Genomic DNA, 17,921 nt, shown 5'->3' on the forward strand with positions numbered 1-17,921 from the left:
ATCACTGTCCCAGGGACGCATCTGAGATAGACTACAGACTATACCGTGAGGTCTGCTATGAGGAGGGCAGTTAGATTAGCCTCAGTGCTAGGTCATTGCTTCTCTAAGCCTTAATCCTCCCTTAACCACCTTTCCGCCAGCCTCAAGGGTCTCTCTCTCCGTACGTCTTTTTTTTTTTTTTTTTTTTTTTTGGATCAATATGAAGACCGCGTACGTCTTCGATGGCAAGCTGTCCTTCAATGACAAGCCTACAAATGAAGGCAGACACATGTACTTTACGAGGCGATCTGGACGTACAAATACTCATAACATATACTCATAACGTTCCAAATATACAAAACGAATAGCTAGATACACTACTCCAACGGCGTAAAATACCTCTTAAACCGATCCGTCTTGGTCAAGCCCAAATCCACAATAACCCAGTAACAACTCATAAGCAGACTCGGAAACCGAACCGTCCAGAAATTCAAATACCCCTCGGGCAGCCCACCAATATGCGCCTTCAAATGCTCAGGCATATCATTGTAGTGATTGCGCTTGTTGCGCAGGGCCCTCATCAGATCGAGCATCTTGGAACCGGTGTACTTGCGCTGCTTGCCGAGGCTGTCTTTGAAGTCCTTTGGTAGGAGTTTTAGGAAATCCATGTCTGGGCCGATTACCTCGGGGGCGACGGATTCTAGGCATAACAGGGCCTCAGAGGGGGGGTCTCTCGGTTCGAACTCGAAGTGGTCGGAAACGTCACAGAGGAAGCTAAGGCGGTCGGAGGGGTTCCAGAAGAAGGGGTGGGTTAGGACGGCGCTGGCGTCGGGGCTGGTTTCGGCATTAGTACGAAAGTCAGGGGAAAAGGAGACGTGTTGGACATACCGTTGACGAGGGTCAAGTGCCAGCATGGATCGGATAAGATCATCAGCCTCATAAGCATACTCCCCGAGACGCTGTAGCTCTTCAAGGTTGAAATTGCCCTTGACAATATTCGCCTCGCGCATGAACTTGCCATTCTTATCGAAGGGATGACAACCTCTGGTGAGAACGTAATAGAAGACGCATCCGAGGGAGAAGATATCGATCGCTCGAGTGGCGCGTCGGTTAGTCTGAGGATCCACGACCGCGGGCTCGGATGATTCTGTGTGTTGAGACTCTGAGCCTTGCATTGTTGGGCTTTTGTCGTCATCCACCAACAGTTCAGGAGCCCTCCAGCCAGAGGTACCAGCAGCATGGGCTGTGGTTGCTCTGAAGGAGCTTTGATTATCTTCAAGTTTCTTGCACAGGCCAAAGTCCGAGATGAGGAGGCGGATAGACCGAGAGCCGGTGCGGCCCCGTGGGGCAGCGACCAAGATGTTCTGAGGCTTCAAGTCACGGTGTACAATCTTGAGTGAGTGCAGATATCGCACACCAGCGACAATTTGACGCAAGACGTCGGGCATATCGAGGCCACCATTAACAAGCTGCGGGAACGAGTCCGGCCGTTCTACCACATCCTGCAGCGAAGCCGGACACAGCTCCAAGGCGATGTAAAAGAAACCTTGGGCCTGCTCGCGGCAGTAGTACCGAATAACGTTGTTGTGGTCATCGCTCTCCTGCAGCAATCCAACCTCATGGGATGCGATATCGTAGAACTCCACCAACATACGTTTGACTGCAACATCCCGGCCATCGAATGAACCGCGGTACACTATCGTTCCGTGGCTTCCATGGCCAAGTACATCACTCGTATAGACCTTCAGCCGGCCAATCTGGATGACGCCGTCCATTTCGAACACTTCGTTAGAGGCGGTACGGGTCAATGACAACCCAGCGTCGGGTAAGCCCGGCGGTTGCAGACTACCCGGAGCGTGGTCAGAGGCTTCGTTCTCGCTCTCAGCCTTCTTCTTCCCACGTCGGTGACTTTTGCCGCCGCGGCTGCCACGTTTACGAGCCTTCTTTTTCTTCTCCCCATCCTGCAGTGAGAGCTCCTCAACGTCTTTATCGTCATTGGGACCGCGCGACGGTTCACGGATGCGTACACGCGGCGTAGCATCGGGCTCAAGAGAGTCGCGGGTCTTGTTGGGCTTTGGCGTCATGCCACCGTCAATTGGGGGTTCTTCCACTTTGATGTCGATTGTTACATCCTTGACGGCACGAACGGTGCTAGATTCGCGTTTTAGAGAACCGACAAGCGGCGTGGAGGGAGTGGACAAAGGTGCCTGTTCGTAGGCGGAGATGATGTTCTTTATGTCAAGCTTCTGTTTGGCCAGCTCTTGGATGTTGTGCGAGTTGAAGTAAATGAAGGTACCAAAGAACAACAAGATAAGCATGACGACGATATCGGCAGCGTTATCCCAACTCTTGCGGATGATAGTGCTATGGCGAAGAGCCGGTGGTAGAGCCAGCTCCGACGGGGTGCGAATGATCTCCCTGGGCGTGTCGTTGGAGAACTCCGCGGATGATGAGCTAGAGATGCTGGGGATTTGACGGCGAGGAATACGGGGGGTGTTCAGAGCGTGAACTCCCGCCAATGCATCCCGTTGTTGATCCGGGCTCAGGCTCATGAGTGGCTGTCCAAGGCGGAAGTAGTCTTTTTCATAGTACTGGGCCATCTTTGCTCGGCCAGTGACAAGCGGATAGGTCTCCTCGGACATGGCAAACCAACCGCCGGCTTCAGTAGAATCGATGAATACGCGGTCATTAAGGTCATCGAGAGAGCCGTAATCCGGGTCTGGGGGTTGTCTCGGCTGTGAGAGAAGGATGAGTGGCTTCGGGGCATCGGGCTTGTCGACGGTAACCGGGCGGGCAACATCAAAAACCCGCACTACTGGCGAGGGGAACCGCTGTGTATAACGAGGACGCTCCATGTGAGAATGGTCAAAACCAAGGACCACCCCATCGTGCATACTGTAAATATGACTCTGATCCATCGTACGAAAGTATTGGCTTTGCAGATCGATGTCCCGGTTATTGGTGGTCCACTCGGAGTATTTAAGTGTGCAGATCGGATCGCCGGTCTCAGTGTTCTGGATAGCCACAGCATATTCCACACGACCTAGCACCAACGTCCCTGACGGAGATTCGCACTCCTCATCCTGATCGGGACCGAAATCATCAACCTTGCGACACTCCGGTCCGGAGGGCATCGGGCCCCTCGAGCTGAAAGTCCGCAGTATCGAACCATCCCTCGCATCAATTGTATAAAGCGTCGTCTCCTTCCGTGCAGTATACGTAACAGCCGGCTCGGTCCCGGAATACGGCGTCTCATCGACAAGCTCCTTGACCGTCAACCCCAGCTGCTGCAAGCCCGCATTCGGGTCCGGACTAAATATATAAAGACTGCCGTCCTGACTGGGCTCGACGATCCAGATGAAGTCATCTTCAGGCTGGGCCTCGTCGAAGCTCGAGCGATTCGCTCGATGGTAAAAACTCTCGACCATCGGGCTACCGGGGACCTCAAGGGCCCAGCGGTACGCACCGGTCTTGCGGTCTCGAGCGTGAATGGTACCATCGACGGTCGCCAGCAGAACAAAGTCCTCAACCTCCCAGTCCTGCAGGGACCGCGCATGCAGCTGCGGAGCCAGGCCGGCAGACGCACTGGTGCTGCTGACCTGGGCGGGAGGGGCTCGAACGGCGCGGCCGGAGCCCGCCAGAGCCAGGGTTGCTAGGGCGCTCGCATCGTTGGATTGCACGTTCAACGCGGAGGGGGAAAGGTTTGCGTTTGCGGGAACGTGGGCGTGGGCTGCCGTTGGCCTTAGGGGCACGGAGACGGCGGCGGGAGCATCGGCATATTGTTGTTCATGCAGCTGCTGCGGAGCGACAAGAACGGGGATCAGGAGGAGTGCGACGCTGGCGGGAAGGGTCGACCGGGCACCAGGCAGCCGCCACCGCATGCTGAACGGTTAACAATGTGGGATTTAGGTCGAGCGACGGCGGTGCGGGGGATATCGTCTCATCGGTAGAGGCGAGGAGCGCGGAGGACGGGGGTGCTGGTGTGTATTATTATTATTGACAGCAGAAAACGGTTGCCTGTGGACGGGGAGTCGTCGGAGGAAATGTCCACCAAGCGTGAGAAATGTGGTTCTCGCAGCCGTGGGCGGAGGGGAATCGGTGCCAGTGGAACCGAGGGCGGTCGTCCAATGCGTGGGCCGGTCGAGAACAATGGGCGAGTGGAGTTGGGATTGTTTAGCCGACAGAGGATGATGCCGGAAGTCAAACTGAGGATGGACGAGGTGCAGAGAAGAGGTGAGATGCAGCTGCAAAGTGCGAAAAGCGAATGTGTGCCTCCTGGGCAAGGGGTCGATCCGGCTTCGCTTTTTGAATGGTCCAGAATCAGCGAGAAGCGTTGACCAAGAGCTAACCCCTTGGGGACTAGCGAGCTGTCACAAATCAAGCCCCTATGCCAGCCACTGAAGATTCACTCCCTAGTTGCACAATCACATTCACAACTTCCAGAGAGACCTGGACTGTTGTGTCTATACATTTCTTATTAACTGCTATCAAGTATCTATCCAGATATCTAGTTTGAGTCACTTTCTATCAGAGATATTCCTCGAAAAACCCAGCCAGCTGCTCATATCTATTCACCGTCAGCACTGACCATGATCGCACCATACTACGGTGAAAGCAGTAGACAAAGGAGACTTACCCACGAACATACTCCTTCAAGCTCTCCTCCTTCTGCAAATCAGCCCTGGCCCCCATCCACCCATGCCACATCTCCGCGTACGTTTCAACAAAGCCCCCCAAACCCTTTTCCTTGATGATCCGATCATACGCCTCCACTTCCTCCGCGGGTTCATCCTTCGACGCAAGGACCGCATGCGGGATCGCCAGCGTCTGCGCATCCGCCTTGTCCATCCGACTATTCATTGATTTCATCATCAGCGACCATATATTCAACAATAAAATCTAGCAAGTACTCCATAGATAAGTAGATGAAGCTTACCCCGGATGAACCTGCACCGTCCCCGCAAAGGGAGTCCCCGGCCCCGATGATAAAGCGAGCACCTTCCCACCCCAACAAAGCCCATAAGCGCCCCATTTCTGGACAGCGGGAAAAGCAGCTTTATAAGACCCCACGAGACCGGGGAGCCTCTTCGCGGCCTCAGGGAAAGACGCCTTGGTGTTGACGAATTCTATAAGCGCGCTCATCTTCTCGTCTGTGTCTGGTGGCACCCACTCGTTCTTTGCGCCATCGCCGTCGAAGAAATCGGGGATTAGGACAAGGGCATTAAGGCGCGTTGCGAGGATGTCGGCGCCTTGGGTGGTTTGGGGCGAGTTGCCGAAGATGTCGTAGATTGCTAGGATGGCGGTCTTGGCGTCGGAGGGGCCGGTTATGTCTGTGCTTGTTAGCTGGATTGATCTTGTTTTGAATGTGGAGGGGAAGTATAGGTACAAGTGTTGAATCCAAGGTCCCCAATAACAGACGAGGCTCCCTTCGGCGCGTAACCCTCGGAGATAACAGGCGGGATGGTGCGGCAGGCTTCGCAGGTCATGTTTGCTGCTGTACGACGTGAAAAGGGAGACTGTGTCAGAATCGTAGGAAAGGTGCTCAGAATACGAAGTGGCGGGTATCACAGTCTCTCTGATATAGACTCGAATCGTGGAAATAACGGTGTTATACGGAGTATGGGCTTAATGGACATAACGGTGGGTCCGATCTCCAAGATCAGCGCAGAGCCATGGAGGGGCGCTCTTCACAGTACTGCTATAGAATCGCGTGCCCCGTATGAGTATCCGTATAAGCGATGCGAGTCATCGCTTCTCACCTCTAAAGCTGCGGTGCCGTTACCCGGTCATGACCAGGAATTCTGCGTTTCGTTCATCATGGATCACCACCACCTACTATGTGCGAGATTTTACATGAATGCCTATGCAGGGGAACCCCAAGTACGTGGGATTAAAACGAGCAAGCCACTTAGACACTACACATAAAATAGCCCTAACTAAACCTTCTCCTCACGGATCTCAGTCGTCGCGCCCTTGTGCTCCGTCCCATCAATCTGCTTATGCACCGCAGCAGCAACCTCATTGGCCTTCTCTGCGCCCTCGAACACTGCGCCCTCGTTAGTAACTGGATAGTAAGCGCGATGAGAAGAAGAAACTTACTGAATGACAGCTCCTCGAGCGTGCGACCAGATGTCTCTGGGAAGAAGAAGTAGATGAATACGAGTTCAAACGCCAACCAGCAGCAGTACACAATCAGCCACCTCCACTCGATACGTTCGAGACCGATTGGGTTGACATATGTCGCGAAGAAAGCCGCTCCACGGCCGTAGAACTGGAACCATGAGAGGCCGCGAGACCGGTTGAAGTACGGCCATATCTCGACGAGATACGCTATGACAGGGTTAGCCAGAACAGATTCAAGCAAGGATGGAAGAGCGTACTGTAAGTTAGAGCATTGTATCCCAAGTTGTATGCGGGCGAGTACAGGAAGATGAACAAAATGGTCAAAACGGCAGCGGCTTTGGTCTCAGTAGACATGAACCTCTCCATGGAGATAGTCCAGGCAATATACACGCAAAGCAAAGCAGAAGCGGTCGTGAGGTACATAGTCCTTCGTTTGAAGCGCGGCGCAGTCAATGCCAGTGCTGTTCCGCAAACAAGTCCCCAGCAAGCGATACCGACGTTGACTTTGGATTTGACAACGGAGTCCGTAACGTTTACCATGTCCAGCAAGTCGCTCAGATAGTACCTGCAACTATTAGGATCTCTTCAGGTTTTGGCATAGAGATACTCACGAGATCAGAGTATTTCCCGACCACTGGGTGAACAGTCCAAGGAAAGCAGAGATGAGCAGACGACGGCGCATACCAGCGGTACGGAACAAATCGCCCCAGGTTTGCTTAGAGCCCTCCTTCTCGAGCATGATTGTCCGCTCGATTTGCGCGATTTCGGCTTTCACGATGACTGAGTCGCGGTCGCCCTCGGCGTGGTACTTGGTGAGGATTTCAACTGCTTCGTCGGTTCGATCTTTACTGATAAGGTACCGAGGGCTCTCGGGAAGGAACCTTGTAATCAACCCCATCAGCGCGGCCTCGGAAAATGGTTCAAGAGCACATACATGACCGTTATGACCTGCACCATGGCCGGTGCAATCTGGAGCAGAGAAGGAACTCTCCAAGCCCAGTCTGACGGGATCGTAACTGTTCCCAATCCTACCGCCGCAGCGGTGATCTGGCCGATGAAGTAGGACGAGTTGAACAGCGACGTGAGAATTGGACGCTCTTTGGGATATCCTAGCTCGCCGAGCATGGAAGAACCAGCAACGATGCAGAACGGAATGCCGAAACCGAGGAAGATACGAGCGATGCAGTACATGGCGGCTTGTACAAGTTAGCTTGTGCCACTGCATTGCAATCCATATCACGTACGGCCGTTGGAGAAGCCTTGAAGAATAGCCCCCAACAGACTCACGCAGGAACCGAACATGATGGTCCACCGACGTCCAACTCTCTGGTTAACCCATGGCACAAACGGGAGCGATAGGATAGCTCCGAGAGAGTACGCCGCTGCCAGAAACCCCTTGAGTTCGCTCGCAATTTGATATACAGGTAGACCATCATCGTTGGTCTCTCCAGTCGGTTCACCGAAATCTACCGATGTTAGCGCTGCGGAGTAAATCGTGTGATAGCGACCAACATTTATTCCACGTATACACAATCTGCACGGTATTGATAATCTGCGAGTCGAAACCGGAGGTGATTTCAATGCCCATGCACGCCGGGAATAGAATCAGATATAGATTCCTCAGGTTCGGCTTCTTGAACCACGGGGTGCGATCATTCTTGATCAGTTCCTCCAAAATCGGCTCCGAGACATCCTCCTCGCGCTGCTTCTTCAGGACGACCATGTTGGATAAAAGCAAGCAAGTCGGTGCAGCTTATAGTAAGTAGCCCGGATGAGATAAGAGGTTGACAGGTCCTGGACAAGGAACCCCGGAGAGACAGGCCGTCCAGTCCATTATATATCCGAGGCATTGCCTGTCTGGACTCGAACCACACCCCAAGCAGGCCAAAGAGTGCACACTGCATTGGCGCGACAACGATTAACCCTGCTCGAATGATAGTCGCAAAACGGGTAAAATCCCCGTCGGAAACCTGCCTGGCTCAAGAGACCCGGCAGTCCTCCTTGATGGATACGGCAGCCTCAAGCTTCCCCGTGGGGTCGGCGACGCTTGAAGTCCATCAGGCGAGACGCGCATGGGCCAACCAGGACGCGAACATCAGGGTCCGAGACAGCGATGCCGCCACTGCGGAATAAAGAGGGTGCTTTCGGCTTAGACGCCGAGCGTTTTGCTCGTGTGCAGGCTGGATAAAGTCCATTTTAGCCTGGGCCGGGGAGTCTCCCCGAGGTTATGTACCGTGTGGACGGGGGACTGAAAAGCCATAAGGCTGGTGTGCTCGCTTGCACGGACTTCGTTGTGTCTATAGCAGGCTCAAATTTGACGACTTGAGTTCCTCTACAGAACAATTATCGAATCCTTCGAGCAATGAACTTGGGTTTGAACCGATCGGAGAGGAATGTTGGGTCAGGCCAGCGGAGAGCTCCGATGGAGTTCCTGTCAGTCAACCAGAACCAGTGGAAGCGGGGCACAAGCTAGCTAGCAGACAACAAACCCCTCACCGGTCACCACTTCTCCTCCTCTTACTTTGTCAATTAAGCAGCCTCAAGACACAAGAGACGAACCATGGCGCATTCCCACGACCACTCGCACTCCCACGACAACATCGCCGATCATGGCCACTCCCACGAGATCCTTGATGGCCCGGGCTCCTACATCAACCGTGAACAGCCGTTGATCGAGGGCCGTGACTGGAGCGATCGGGCCTTTACCATTGGCATTGGAGGGTAATAGCCCTTTTTCTCGATATCTAAACAAATGTTGACATGACTTGAACAGACCCGTCGGCTCAGGAAAGACAGCCCTCATGCTCGCCCTCTGCAAAGCCCTCCGAGACGAATACAACATCGCCGCCGTAACAAACGACATCTTCACCCGGTACGACCACCAACCCTAACCTCACACGCTCTGTGCTCTACAGAAAAATATTAACACTCCAACAGCGAAGACGCCGAATTCCTAACCCGCCACAAAGCCCTCGCCCCTAACCGAATCCGCGCAATCGAAACAGGCGGCTGCCCCCACGCCGCAGTCCGCGAAGACATCAGCGCAAACCTCCTCGCACTCCAAAACCTGCACCGCCAATTCGCAACAGATCTACTCCTAATCGAGTCTGGCGGCGACAATCTCGCCGCAAACTACTCGCGCGAGCTGGCCGACTTCATCATTTATGTGATTGACGTTGCGGGCGGCGACAAGGTGCCGCGCAAGGGCGGGCCGGGGATTACAGGCTCGGATTTACTTGTTGTGAACAAGATTGATCTTGCGGAGGCGGTGGGAGCGGACATCTCGGTCATGGAGCGGGATGCGGCGAAGATGCGCGAGGGGGGTCCGACGGTCTTTGCGGTCGTTAAGAAGGGTCAGGGGGTCGATCATATTGTGAATTTGATTCTGAGTGCGTGGAAGGGGAGTGGGGCGTATGAGCTTAGTTTGCAGAGGTGGAAGGGGGGTGCGACGAGGGGGTCGGGGAGTGTTGATGAGTCTTAGATAAAGCAGATGGTGGTTGTGGGAGGTATGATATGATATGATGTGTGACGATTTAGACATTATCTCCTTTCAGAATCATGATATAGATCCGTACCTCGCTCGCCTGAGAAATACCCCCACAGCAGAAGCTGCAACAGCCCTACTCATACCGATAACAATAATCCCCCGCACGAGTATTCATAAGCTCCCCAATCCTCCTCGACCGCCCCAACACCCCAAAGTCAATAACCGTATCCAGCGTCGCCTCCTCTACATCAGGCGGATTCATAAACACCAACGTCCCATTCAAAGCGCGGAACCTCTCCCCCCTCTTCCCACGCCTTTGCCAAAGATCCCAAACCCGATCCACCATCCCATGATGCAAATAAAACACCGGATCCTGCGGACTCGTGAAGAAATCCGCCATCGCCCCACCAACAGCAAAATGCCCGCCGGGATGGACACCGCCACCGATAATCCACGTCGGCGGGCGCCCGGCAATATCAAGTATATCCTGGAACTCCTCGATAGTCGGCACGGAAAGCAGCCGCTGTATCACAGAGGCATTGTTGTAGTACTGGATCTGCGCCGGGCCAAGGTTCCGCTGCAGGCACCGCGGGTTGTAATCGAAGGCTTGGGCGGGGACAGGCGCGTGCGGGTTTAGTAGGGCGGGTCGCACTGATAGGGGGCCTATGTGGACGGGCCAGTCCTTCAGGGGGCCGGCGAGAATACACCCGCCGCCGCGGGTTTCGTGGAAGAAGACGCCCTGTTCTATGGCGGGGATTTGGTTGGAGGCGTTGTAGGCGCCGTCGCCGGAGAGAGAGTAGCCTTTCTCTTGGGGCTGGGTGGTGTCGAAGATGGGGTTTGTGTAGAGGTTGGTGTTTTGTGTCCAGTCCCAGTACCTGCAGTGTAGACGGTTGTTAGTGGGTATGTGGGTGGGCTTGGGGGGTTAGATAGTGCGTACGGAATGGTGCCATTGTAGTTACATTCCTCCTTCAGAGCGGTTTCGTAGAGGAAGAGGTAGTGGCGGTGCCAGGCGAGGAAAGAGGCAGAGCGGTGGATGGTCATGCTGAGGTTGATATGCGTTCTTTGTTTGCATTAGCTTGCGTCTGTCTGGACGAGGGAGAGGTCAGATCATACGCAACGAAGTCATCGTAGCGGTCTTTCACCCCGGGGTACTCCTCATTAGAGAGACGAGATGGAAGACCACGAAGACACCAGACCCCGTCGATGTAGCCCAGCTGTTCATCGGGAGTAAGGGCGCTCCTGCAGCAGTCAGTAACAGCCCTCGAGTGAAGAGATGGTCGGGCAGTTGGCAAACCATTCTTTGCGAACAGAGGCCGTCCTGGGGTTACACAACGGTGGAGAGCCTGCAGCAGCCGCTGCGATCGCAATGACAGCCGCCAAGAAGGCAAGAGAGGAGCGAAGAGACATTATTGTCTGGATGCACTCGAGGATGGCCTGGTCCAGAAGACAAAGAAAGAGCAATGGTGTCGGTTTATGTACGCTCGACAAATGTGTCAGTGCCTGGATACGAGCCGAATATAGAACGAGAGGGGCGAACGACGCAGAAGTGTCTCAAACATAAGCAAAAGCAGGGTTTGGTCAATGGGGCCCGCCGCATTTGGCTGGCATGAGGCACCTTGCATGCCTGCCCGAAGGAGCACCGAAGCGAACCTACACCATTGGCGACTAAACAAGCCCTATCTGCATCCCGCTGGGCGGGATCTGAATCCCCCCATGGTGGGAGACAGCTCTTACCTCTTCCGGCAGTACAACAATCAGATCCTATTGACTTTGCTATAGAGACCTAGCAGTGTGATAGGCCATGTCCCGAGCACTAGGGAGGTTGGTCTTTTCATAGTTCAGAAGAGAAAGGATGTATTTGCTAGGTATCCGTAGTGATTCGTGACTTGTGACTACCTAAGCAGCCCCCTGCGCAGCATGCGGTCCACGGGTTTAGAATCAGGCTGGTTTGTTTGGCAACAACGGCGACACTGAGGCTTCCGCCGACACTGATACTGACATGATTGCCGGATAACTCGGCAAATAAGACCAGGCTACTCCGAAGCTTGGTGATCACGGGCTCCTTGCGCGAGAATGCAGCAGTACGGTTCTATCATAACTCGGTCGAAAACACCTCCGGCTCTTCGCAGAGCACGCTTCCGAGCATGACCGGGTCCGGGGTTGTATGCTCGCCCGGCTCAAGGAGGGCCGTCCGTCCGGTGCACATCGGGCCTCTGGGTATTGTCTGTTAGTATTGGTCTGTTCTGGGGCAGAATCATTGTTCGTGTTGGGTTGTAGACTCACGTAAACACGCGACATTTCTTGCTGATCGCCAATGTGAGAACATCTCTGGATAGTAGCAGCACGATTAGCTCGGATACTTTTGACGACACTTGGCAAGTAAGACCGATGCAGGTGAGATATGACATACTCCACGTCCATATCAAAGCATTCGTCCATCGGGACCGAAACGCCGCGGCTCTCTGTTTCCGTCTCATAACCAATCTGTCACCGAAACAAACAGACGACGTTAGCGCATGCAATGCAGAAAGGCCAGGAGGCGACAGGTCATGGTGATGAATTTACCATGGTCGTTTTTGCGATGGCGGAGGAGATAAACAGGGCCAGGTTAAGGCCGAGGAGGGAGAAACCGGCTGTGCGCATGGTGGTTACGGGTCAGATCGATATATCGGTAAGTATGGCAGAGTATTGGAGACGGGAGAGGCTCTGAGAAGAAGAGAGAAGAAAATGGACGGCTCGAGAAGAGATGCAGTGTTGTTGTGGTCATCCCTTGCATTCCAATACATCTCGACGATCTTCAACGTTCGTATCCCAGGCCCGGAGATTGGTTGCAAGGGAGAGCTCTGGAGATGGCGATCGCTGATTCTGATAAATCAAGCTTCTCACTGCCGTGCGTACATTGCAAGGCCGCCCAAAATAGACGTGAAGTCGTACAACTCAGGCAGTCATGGCTGCAATACTCTGCCACTGTATACTTTGGAGTACTATAGACAGCTCCAGCAACTGGTATGCGACTGAGGCTTTACTGGCGGGTCAGTAGCTTGAGATATCACAAAGAATCATGTATACCTTATACTCTTGGCCCTCAAATTGCATTTAGGTTGCCACGCTTAGCGTTGTACTCACCTATCCATAAAGGACTTGGAGAAGCCCCTTCTACTACTTCGACATATGTGGCTTCTCTGTAATTCAACTGAGTCTGCTGTCTGCCAACGCAGAATACGACTTCGTAGGTCAGAGAGATCATGCCGAGTCCAGTCTACCCTCGCTTAGCGAACCATGAAGGGCGAACCGTGCTCCAAAACGAATGGTTAACCCAATAACAATTGTTGTTGCTGAAGTTGATTGACATTGAGGAATGGATGATACTATATGTACCTCGCCGTCTTCACGTTGACTCGGGAAGACCCTAGACATTGATGTCTGTCGAGGCGGATTTCGGTTGATAAGGAGAAGCGACCCAGCTAAGACGAATGCACAAGAGCCGTTACTTTGCGAAGCTTATATAGTTTGGATCCAGCCTGACAGGACTTTGCTTGCATGAGCTAGTTCGACATGATTACGACGTGCTCTCGGTTCCTGAACTGTCAGTTTATTGCTTCCAGGTCAACATAAATATATTTCTGTCCTGGTTGGAGCGAACCCTTTAACCGTCAATTTGAAAGATGCTTCCAACGAAGACTGCTTGAGCCGACGCTGTTCCAGAGCTTCAACGATCACGGGCCTCCACAGGCGACAGGCCTGAAACCGCTGAACAGTCTGTTCAGCTACGCCACAATGCGGCTGTGCGTGTGACGAGCTCTAAGATTGCGATCAGGGTAATCGTAGCCGACGGGATGTTTGCGCCGGTCGCGATGGATGCGTTGTCCTATCTCCTTCGAGTGATATTGTCCTATCTTTCAGCTGTGTAACATAGAGGGTTCGGTGGGCGAAACAACAACACTCCGAAGTGCAGGAGGTTGAGGCTGTCACGTTAAGGACCTGAAGGTTTTGCGGGGTGAACCACTGGACCCAAAGGTCTCCGCAGATAGTGTGTCCGGGAAATCATGGTTGAGATGATGGAGATCAGCACGATAAAGTGTGGAAATCAGCGTCCAGCATTTCAGGATCAGGATGATGGAATTCAAAGGGGCAGGGCCCTGAGCAGTAAGCTTGATTTGAACCCTGTTCATAATTGGAGGTCTTATATCTTCGGGCCGCCGATCGATGACGACTGAAGGTGCATCATCGATTTGCTGAGCACCGAGCAGCCACCGGCATTTTGACAGACTGACAGGGCGGTGATCCGTTTCAACATCGAGAGATCTTGACGAGTCGACAGGAGCCCTGCTCGGAATGAGGAAATTGGGCGTATCGCCGGACCGGGCCCTGGACGAGTCATGTAATGGCTGTGGCACATGTTCCCCCTTGAAACGTCGCCGCTTCAGGTCCACTCGCTTGAAATACAACATGAACTGGCTGGTGCAACATCATCCTTTGCACTGTGCTTCGGTAGGTATACTAGGTATGTGGTGTGGTCAAGGACAATAGGCCACTGACGCGAACAGCTGAGGAGGAGAAATGATATCAGCAGTTGGGATTTGCCACATGGACGATGATGAATGCCAATTGCCAAATCGCAGCTTGACTACCGCACTAGCTTGGCGCTAAACCGATCTATTGACAACTTTGATTTGGATCTCAAATTCCCGTTTTTGCGCAGAGTTTTATGATAAGGAGCTCGTGGCAGAGCTCGAGTGGTGGTAAAAAGCTGCAATATACAGAGTAGAGCTGTTGCAGAGGGAGTTCAGGCCAGGAACAGCCAGGGACAGCAGGAACGGTGTAGACAGGTCGTACAGTCGTAGCCATGGTGTAGTCATGATGAAATGCATCATCGACGATCGCTGGATCGACCCAGCCCAGCCCAGCAAATTCCAACCACCACCTTCTGGTCTAACCAGCTCACAGTCGCTCTCTTTCCTCTCGACCGCGTTTCATCTTCTTGGCTGGACCAGGCTGAGGCAGCTTTTCGCTCGTTTACATAACTGCCCATCCTTCCCCGTCGCAGCTTAAGGTTTTTTGCTTTTTCTTGTTGATTTGTTTTTCCGACGTCGTCTCGAGGTGGTGCTCCCAGCACGTTGCCAGCTGCCCCTCTCCAGCTCTCGCTTCCTTTTCCTTTTCAACTCGGTCTTTCATTCTCTTCCTTTTCTTATCTTCGTCATCTTCTCCATATTCTGCTTTGACACGTATTTTGCCTGGCCGACTCTGTTCTGCGGCTTGGGTCTCCTGAGCGCGCAATTGTCCCCTAATCAAGCCATTGACGACTGTCACTGACAGCCAACCGTCAACATGGCTGTAAGTCTTGCCAATGCAATGGTCGCAGGAAGCATCTCTAATCTTTCTTTTTTTATAGGACGATAACCCCCAAAATGCCTCCAATTCCGCATCCAGTCTCGTCACCGTGCTGGTCCCCTCCCTGATCGTCGCGGTCGCGATGGTCTTGGTCTTCGTGATCTTGCGACGGAGCGAGCGCCGCATGTATATGCCTCGAACCTACCTTGGCTTTCTTCGCGATGGGCAAAAAACGCCTCCTTCATCGACTGGGTTAGTGGGTTGGGTTAAGGATATGTACAAGCTGCCCGACGAATACGTTCTTCAACACCACTCCATGGACGCCTACCTCCTCCTTCGTTTCCTCAAGCTCATCTCCATGATTTGCTTCGTCGGCGCGTGTATAACCTTCCCGATTCTATTCCCAATCAATGCGACCGGCGGTGCAGGGAAGGAACAGCTCGATATTCTGAGCATGTCCAATGTTGCTGATACAAAGTACGCACGTTACTTTGCGCATGCGCTCGTGGCCTGGGTTTTCGTTGGATTCGTTTTCTTCACCGTCACCCGCGAGAGTCTCTTCTACATCAACCTTCGCCAGGCATACTCGCTTTCTCGCTCCTACGCCAGTCGCTTGTCCTCTCGCACTGTCCTTTTCACAGCTGTTCCTGAAGAGTATCAGAGCGTCGAGAAGATTCGGTTCATGTTTGGCGCAGACAAAATCAAGAATGTATGGCTCACTACGGACACGGCGGAACTGGCAGATAAGGTTGACGACCGCCATTCTGCCGCCATCAAACTCGAGGCTGCAGAGACCAAATTAATCCGAATGGCCAACGCTGCCCGTCTCAAGGCCTTGAAGAAGAGCGGAAGCACCGAGGATCAGTCCACCACTCTCGAAACTACCGAGGACGATGGCGAGTCAGGCTCTGTCGCTGCTCGCTGGGTGAAACCTAAGGACCGACCTACCCATAAGCTGAAATTCCTTATCGGAAAGAAGGTTGACACGATCAACTGGGCCAGATCAGAAATCGAACGTCTGACGCCTGAGATTGAGGAGCTCCAAGCCAAACACAGGGCAGGCGAGGCTAAACTAGTCTCGTCTGTTTTTGTTGAATTTTACACCCAAGCTGATGCGCAAGCGGCTTACCAGTCTGTTGCTCATAATCTTCCCCTGCACATGGCCCCGCGATACATTGGGTTGGAGCCTACTCAAATCATTTGGTCCAACCTGCGCATCAAGTGGTGGGAGCGCATTATCCGATATGGAGCGTCGATTGCATTCGTCACAGCCATGGTTATCTTCTGGGCTATCCCTACGGCCTTTGTTGGTTCCGTCTCCAACATCAACAATCTGACAGACATGGTTCCTTTCCTCAGCTTTATCGAACATGTGCCGTCCTGGATTTTGGGTGCCATTACCGGTCTACTTCCTACTATCTTGATGGCCGTTCTCATGGCCTTGGTCCCTATTGTTTTGCGATGTAAGCCGCCCTTTGGTTTTAGATAGTTCATGAACTGACAGTCTCCTACAGTGATGGCGAAGATTGGCGGTGCGCCTAGCCTGGCAGAGGTTGAATTGACGACCCAAAACTTCTACTTCCTTTTCCAGGTGGTTCAAGTGTTCCTGGTCGTCACTCTGACTTCCGCGGCCTCCAGTGTTGTCACCAAGATTATCCAGGACCCTACGTCTGCGGCCGAGCTGCTCGCCAACAATCTTCCCCAGTCATCCAACTTCTACATCTCATACATTGTTCTGCAGGGATTGTCGTTCAGCTCGGGCGCCCTTTTGCAGATCTCAGGATTGATTCTTGGAAAGGTCCTTGGACGTCTTTTGGATAACACTCCCCGGAAAATGTACAGCCGCTGGTCAAACCTTGCGGGATTGGGTTGGGGTACTGTGTATCCTGTTTTTACCCTCTTGACAGTCATTGGTACGTATACCTTGCTCGCCTAATTAGCCGGCACGAACTGACCAGCTTAGCCATCACTTACTCGTGCATTGCACCGCTGGTTCTTGGGTTCGCAACCATTGGCCTGTACCTCTTTTACTTCGCCTACCGATACAACTTGCTCTACGTGTCCAACGCCAACATTGACACTCAAGGCAAGGCTTTCGCGCGAGGCCTGCAGCACATCTTGGTTGGATGCTACCTCCTGGTAGTCTGCTTGATCGGTCTTTTCGCTATCGGAGCTGGTGGAAACCCAATTTCCGTTGGACCCTTAGTCCTCGCCATCATTCTCCTCGTCACGATGGTCATCTACCACGTTTCTCTCAACTCCGCCCTCGACCCGCTGATTAACTACCTCCCTAAGAACCTTGAGGCTGAAGAGGAAGCACTTCTCTCACGGGAGGCCACTGTGGCCAACGGCACCAATGGCGAGTACGATGGAACTGCCACCGCTTCTGCGGCTGATGGTCACGCCGCCGACAATGTCGACTCGGCTGAGAAGGGCCTCAGTTTGGCAACCCCAGCTGACCCCAAGGCCAGCTTCCTTGCCAAGTATCTCCGCCCCGACAAGTACGCTGGGTACCGTCAGCTGCGCACGCTCGTGCCCAACGGCGCGGAAACTGTCGCCTACCCGCCTGAGGTCGAGCGGAACGCTTACTACCACCCTGCCATCGGTGCTCAGGCACCGCTCCTCTGGATCCCCCGTGACGAGATGGGCATCAGTGCCCAGGAAGTTGCCCACACCAGTCGCGTTATTCCCATCACCGACGAGGATGCTTGGTTGGATGAGAAGAACCACATCGTTTGGAATATCGAGAAGGGTGTTCCTCCTATCTTTGAGGAGAAGATTCACTACTAAACGGCCTGTATACCTATGGAAACGCTCTAACGTGAATGTTTCTTGTTTTTTCACTTTTTACTTTTTCGATATGCTTGATACCCAGTGTCTATGGACCACGGTTGATGTACGCACTACAGTCTTCTTTTTCTAACAAGTGCTGAGGAGATTCTGTACTATTTACGCTTGGCGGTAGTCTAATAATATAATACGGACACTATTTGTTTGCCTT

The 17,921-nt window shown here is 53.2% G+C and overlaps 8 protein-coding genes across 8 annotated transcripts; 2 read left to right on the top strand and 6 right to left on the bottom strand.

The window, feature by feature from the left end:
• Positions 1-291: 291 nt before the first annotated feature.
• ireA (bifunctional endoribonuclease/protein kinase IRE1) lies at positions 292-4,273 on the bottom strand. Its single transcript, XM_073723904.1, has 2 exons — positions 868-4,273; positions 292-813 (listed from the first exon to the last, which is right to left on the bottom strand). Exons 1-2 carry the CDS (start codon positions 3,858-3,860, stop codon positions 357-359), a joined length of 3,450 nt encoding a protein of 1,149 aa, XP_073586294.1. The 5' UTR covers positions 3,861-4,273; the 3' UTR covers positions 292-356.
• A 2-nt stretch (positions 4,274-4,275) lies between these two features.
• On the bottom strand, positions 4,276-5,688 carry BDW74DRAFT_149450 (uncharacterized protein). Its single transcript, XM_073723905.1, has 4 exons — positions 5,366-5,688; positions 4,916-5,309; positions 4,616-4,831; positions 4,276-4,546 (listed from the first exon to the last, which is right to left on the bottom strand). The coding sequence occupies exons 1-4, from the start codon at positions 5,463-5,465 to the stop codon at positions 4,507-4,509; spliced, it is 750 nt and encodes a 249-aa protein (XP_073586295.1). The 5' UTR covers positions 5,466-5,688; the 3' UTR covers positions 4,276-4,506.
• Positions 5,689-5,915: 227 nt separating this feature from the next.
• Positions 5,916-7,825, bottom strand: BDW74DRAFT_166889 (putative MFS sugar transporter; the record flags this gene model as incomplete). Its single annotated transcript, XM_073726613.1, has 7 exons — positions 5,916-6,025; positions 6,079-6,309; positions 6,360-6,667; positions 6,714-6,983; positions 7,037-7,298; positions 7,347-7,568; positions 7,615-7,825. 7 exons carry the CDS (start codon positions 7,823-7,825, stop codon positions 5,916-5,918), a joined length of 1,614 nt encoding a protein of 537 aa, XP_073586296.1.
• An 837-nt stretch (positions 7,826-8,662) lies between these two features.
• Positions 8,663-9,583, top strand: BDW74DRAFT_176323 (urease accessory protein UreG; the record flags this gene model as incomplete). The annotated part of the gene is made up of 3 exons (XM_073728569.1): positions 8,663-8,823; positions 8,876-8,974; positions 9,040-9,583. The coding sequence occupies 3 exons, from the start codon at positions 8,663-8,665 to the stop codon at positions 9,581-9,583; spliced, it is 804 nt and encodes a 267-aa protein (XP_073586297.1).
• Positions 9,584-9,634: 51 nt separating this feature from the next.
• BDW74DRAFT_126057 (tyrosinase family protein) lies at positions 9,635-10,746 on the bottom strand. The gene is made up of 2 exons (XM_073722171.1): positions 10,527-10,746; positions 9,635-10,464 (listed from the first exon to the last, which is right to left on the bottom strand). Exons 1-2 carry the CDS (start codon positions 10,628-10,630, stop codon positions 9,723-9,725), a joined length of 846 nt encoding a protein of 281 aa, XP_073586298.1. The 5' UTR covers positions 10,631-10,746; the 3' UTR covers positions 9,635-9,722.
• Positions 10,747-11,681: 935 nt separating this feature from the next.
• Positions 11,682-12,232, bottom strand: BDW74DRAFT_176325 (uncharacterized protein; the record flags this gene model as incomplete). Its single annotated transcript, XM_073728570.1, has 4 exons — positions 11,682-11,802; positions 11,873-11,917; positions 12,000-12,073; positions 12,155-12,232. The coding sequence occupies 4 exons, from the start codon at positions 12,230-12,232 to the stop codon at positions 11,682-11,684; spliced, it is 318 nt and encodes a 105-aa protein (XP_073586299.1).
• A 1,049-nt stretch (positions 12,233-13,281) lies between these two features.
• Positions 13,282-14,203, bottom strand: BDW74DRAFT_126047 (uncharacterized protein). Its single transcript, XM_073722170.1, has one exon. It carries the CDS (start codon positions 14,038-14,040, stop codon positions 13,558-13,560), a length of 483 nt encoding a protein of 160 aa, XP_073586300.1. The 5' UTR covers positions 14,041-14,203; the 3' UTR covers positions 13,282-13,557.
• An 859-nt stretch (positions 14,204-15,062) lies between these two features.
• On the top strand, positions 15,063-17,710 carry BDW74DRAFT_166891 (putative DUF221 domain protein; the record flags this gene model as incomplete). Its single annotated transcript, XM_073726614.1, has 3 exons — positions 15,063-16,383; positions 16,435-16,833; positions 16,884-17,710. The coding sequence occupies 3 exons, from the start codon at positions 15,063-15,065 to the stop codon at positions 17,708-17,710; spliced, it is 2,547 nt and encodes an 848-aa protein (XP_073586301.1).
• Between the last annotated feature and the right edge of the window lie 211 nt (positions 17,711-17,921).

The sequence above is a fragment of the Aspergillus multicolor genome (genome assembly GCF_047715735.1).
Source record: "Aspergillus multicolor strain CBS 133.54 unplaced genomic scaffold BDW74scaffold_6, whole genome shotgun sequence".
Classification (NCBI taxonomy): Eukaryota; Fungi; Ascomycota; class Eurotiomycetes; order Eurotiales; family Aspergillaceae; genus Aspergillus; species Aspergillus multicolor.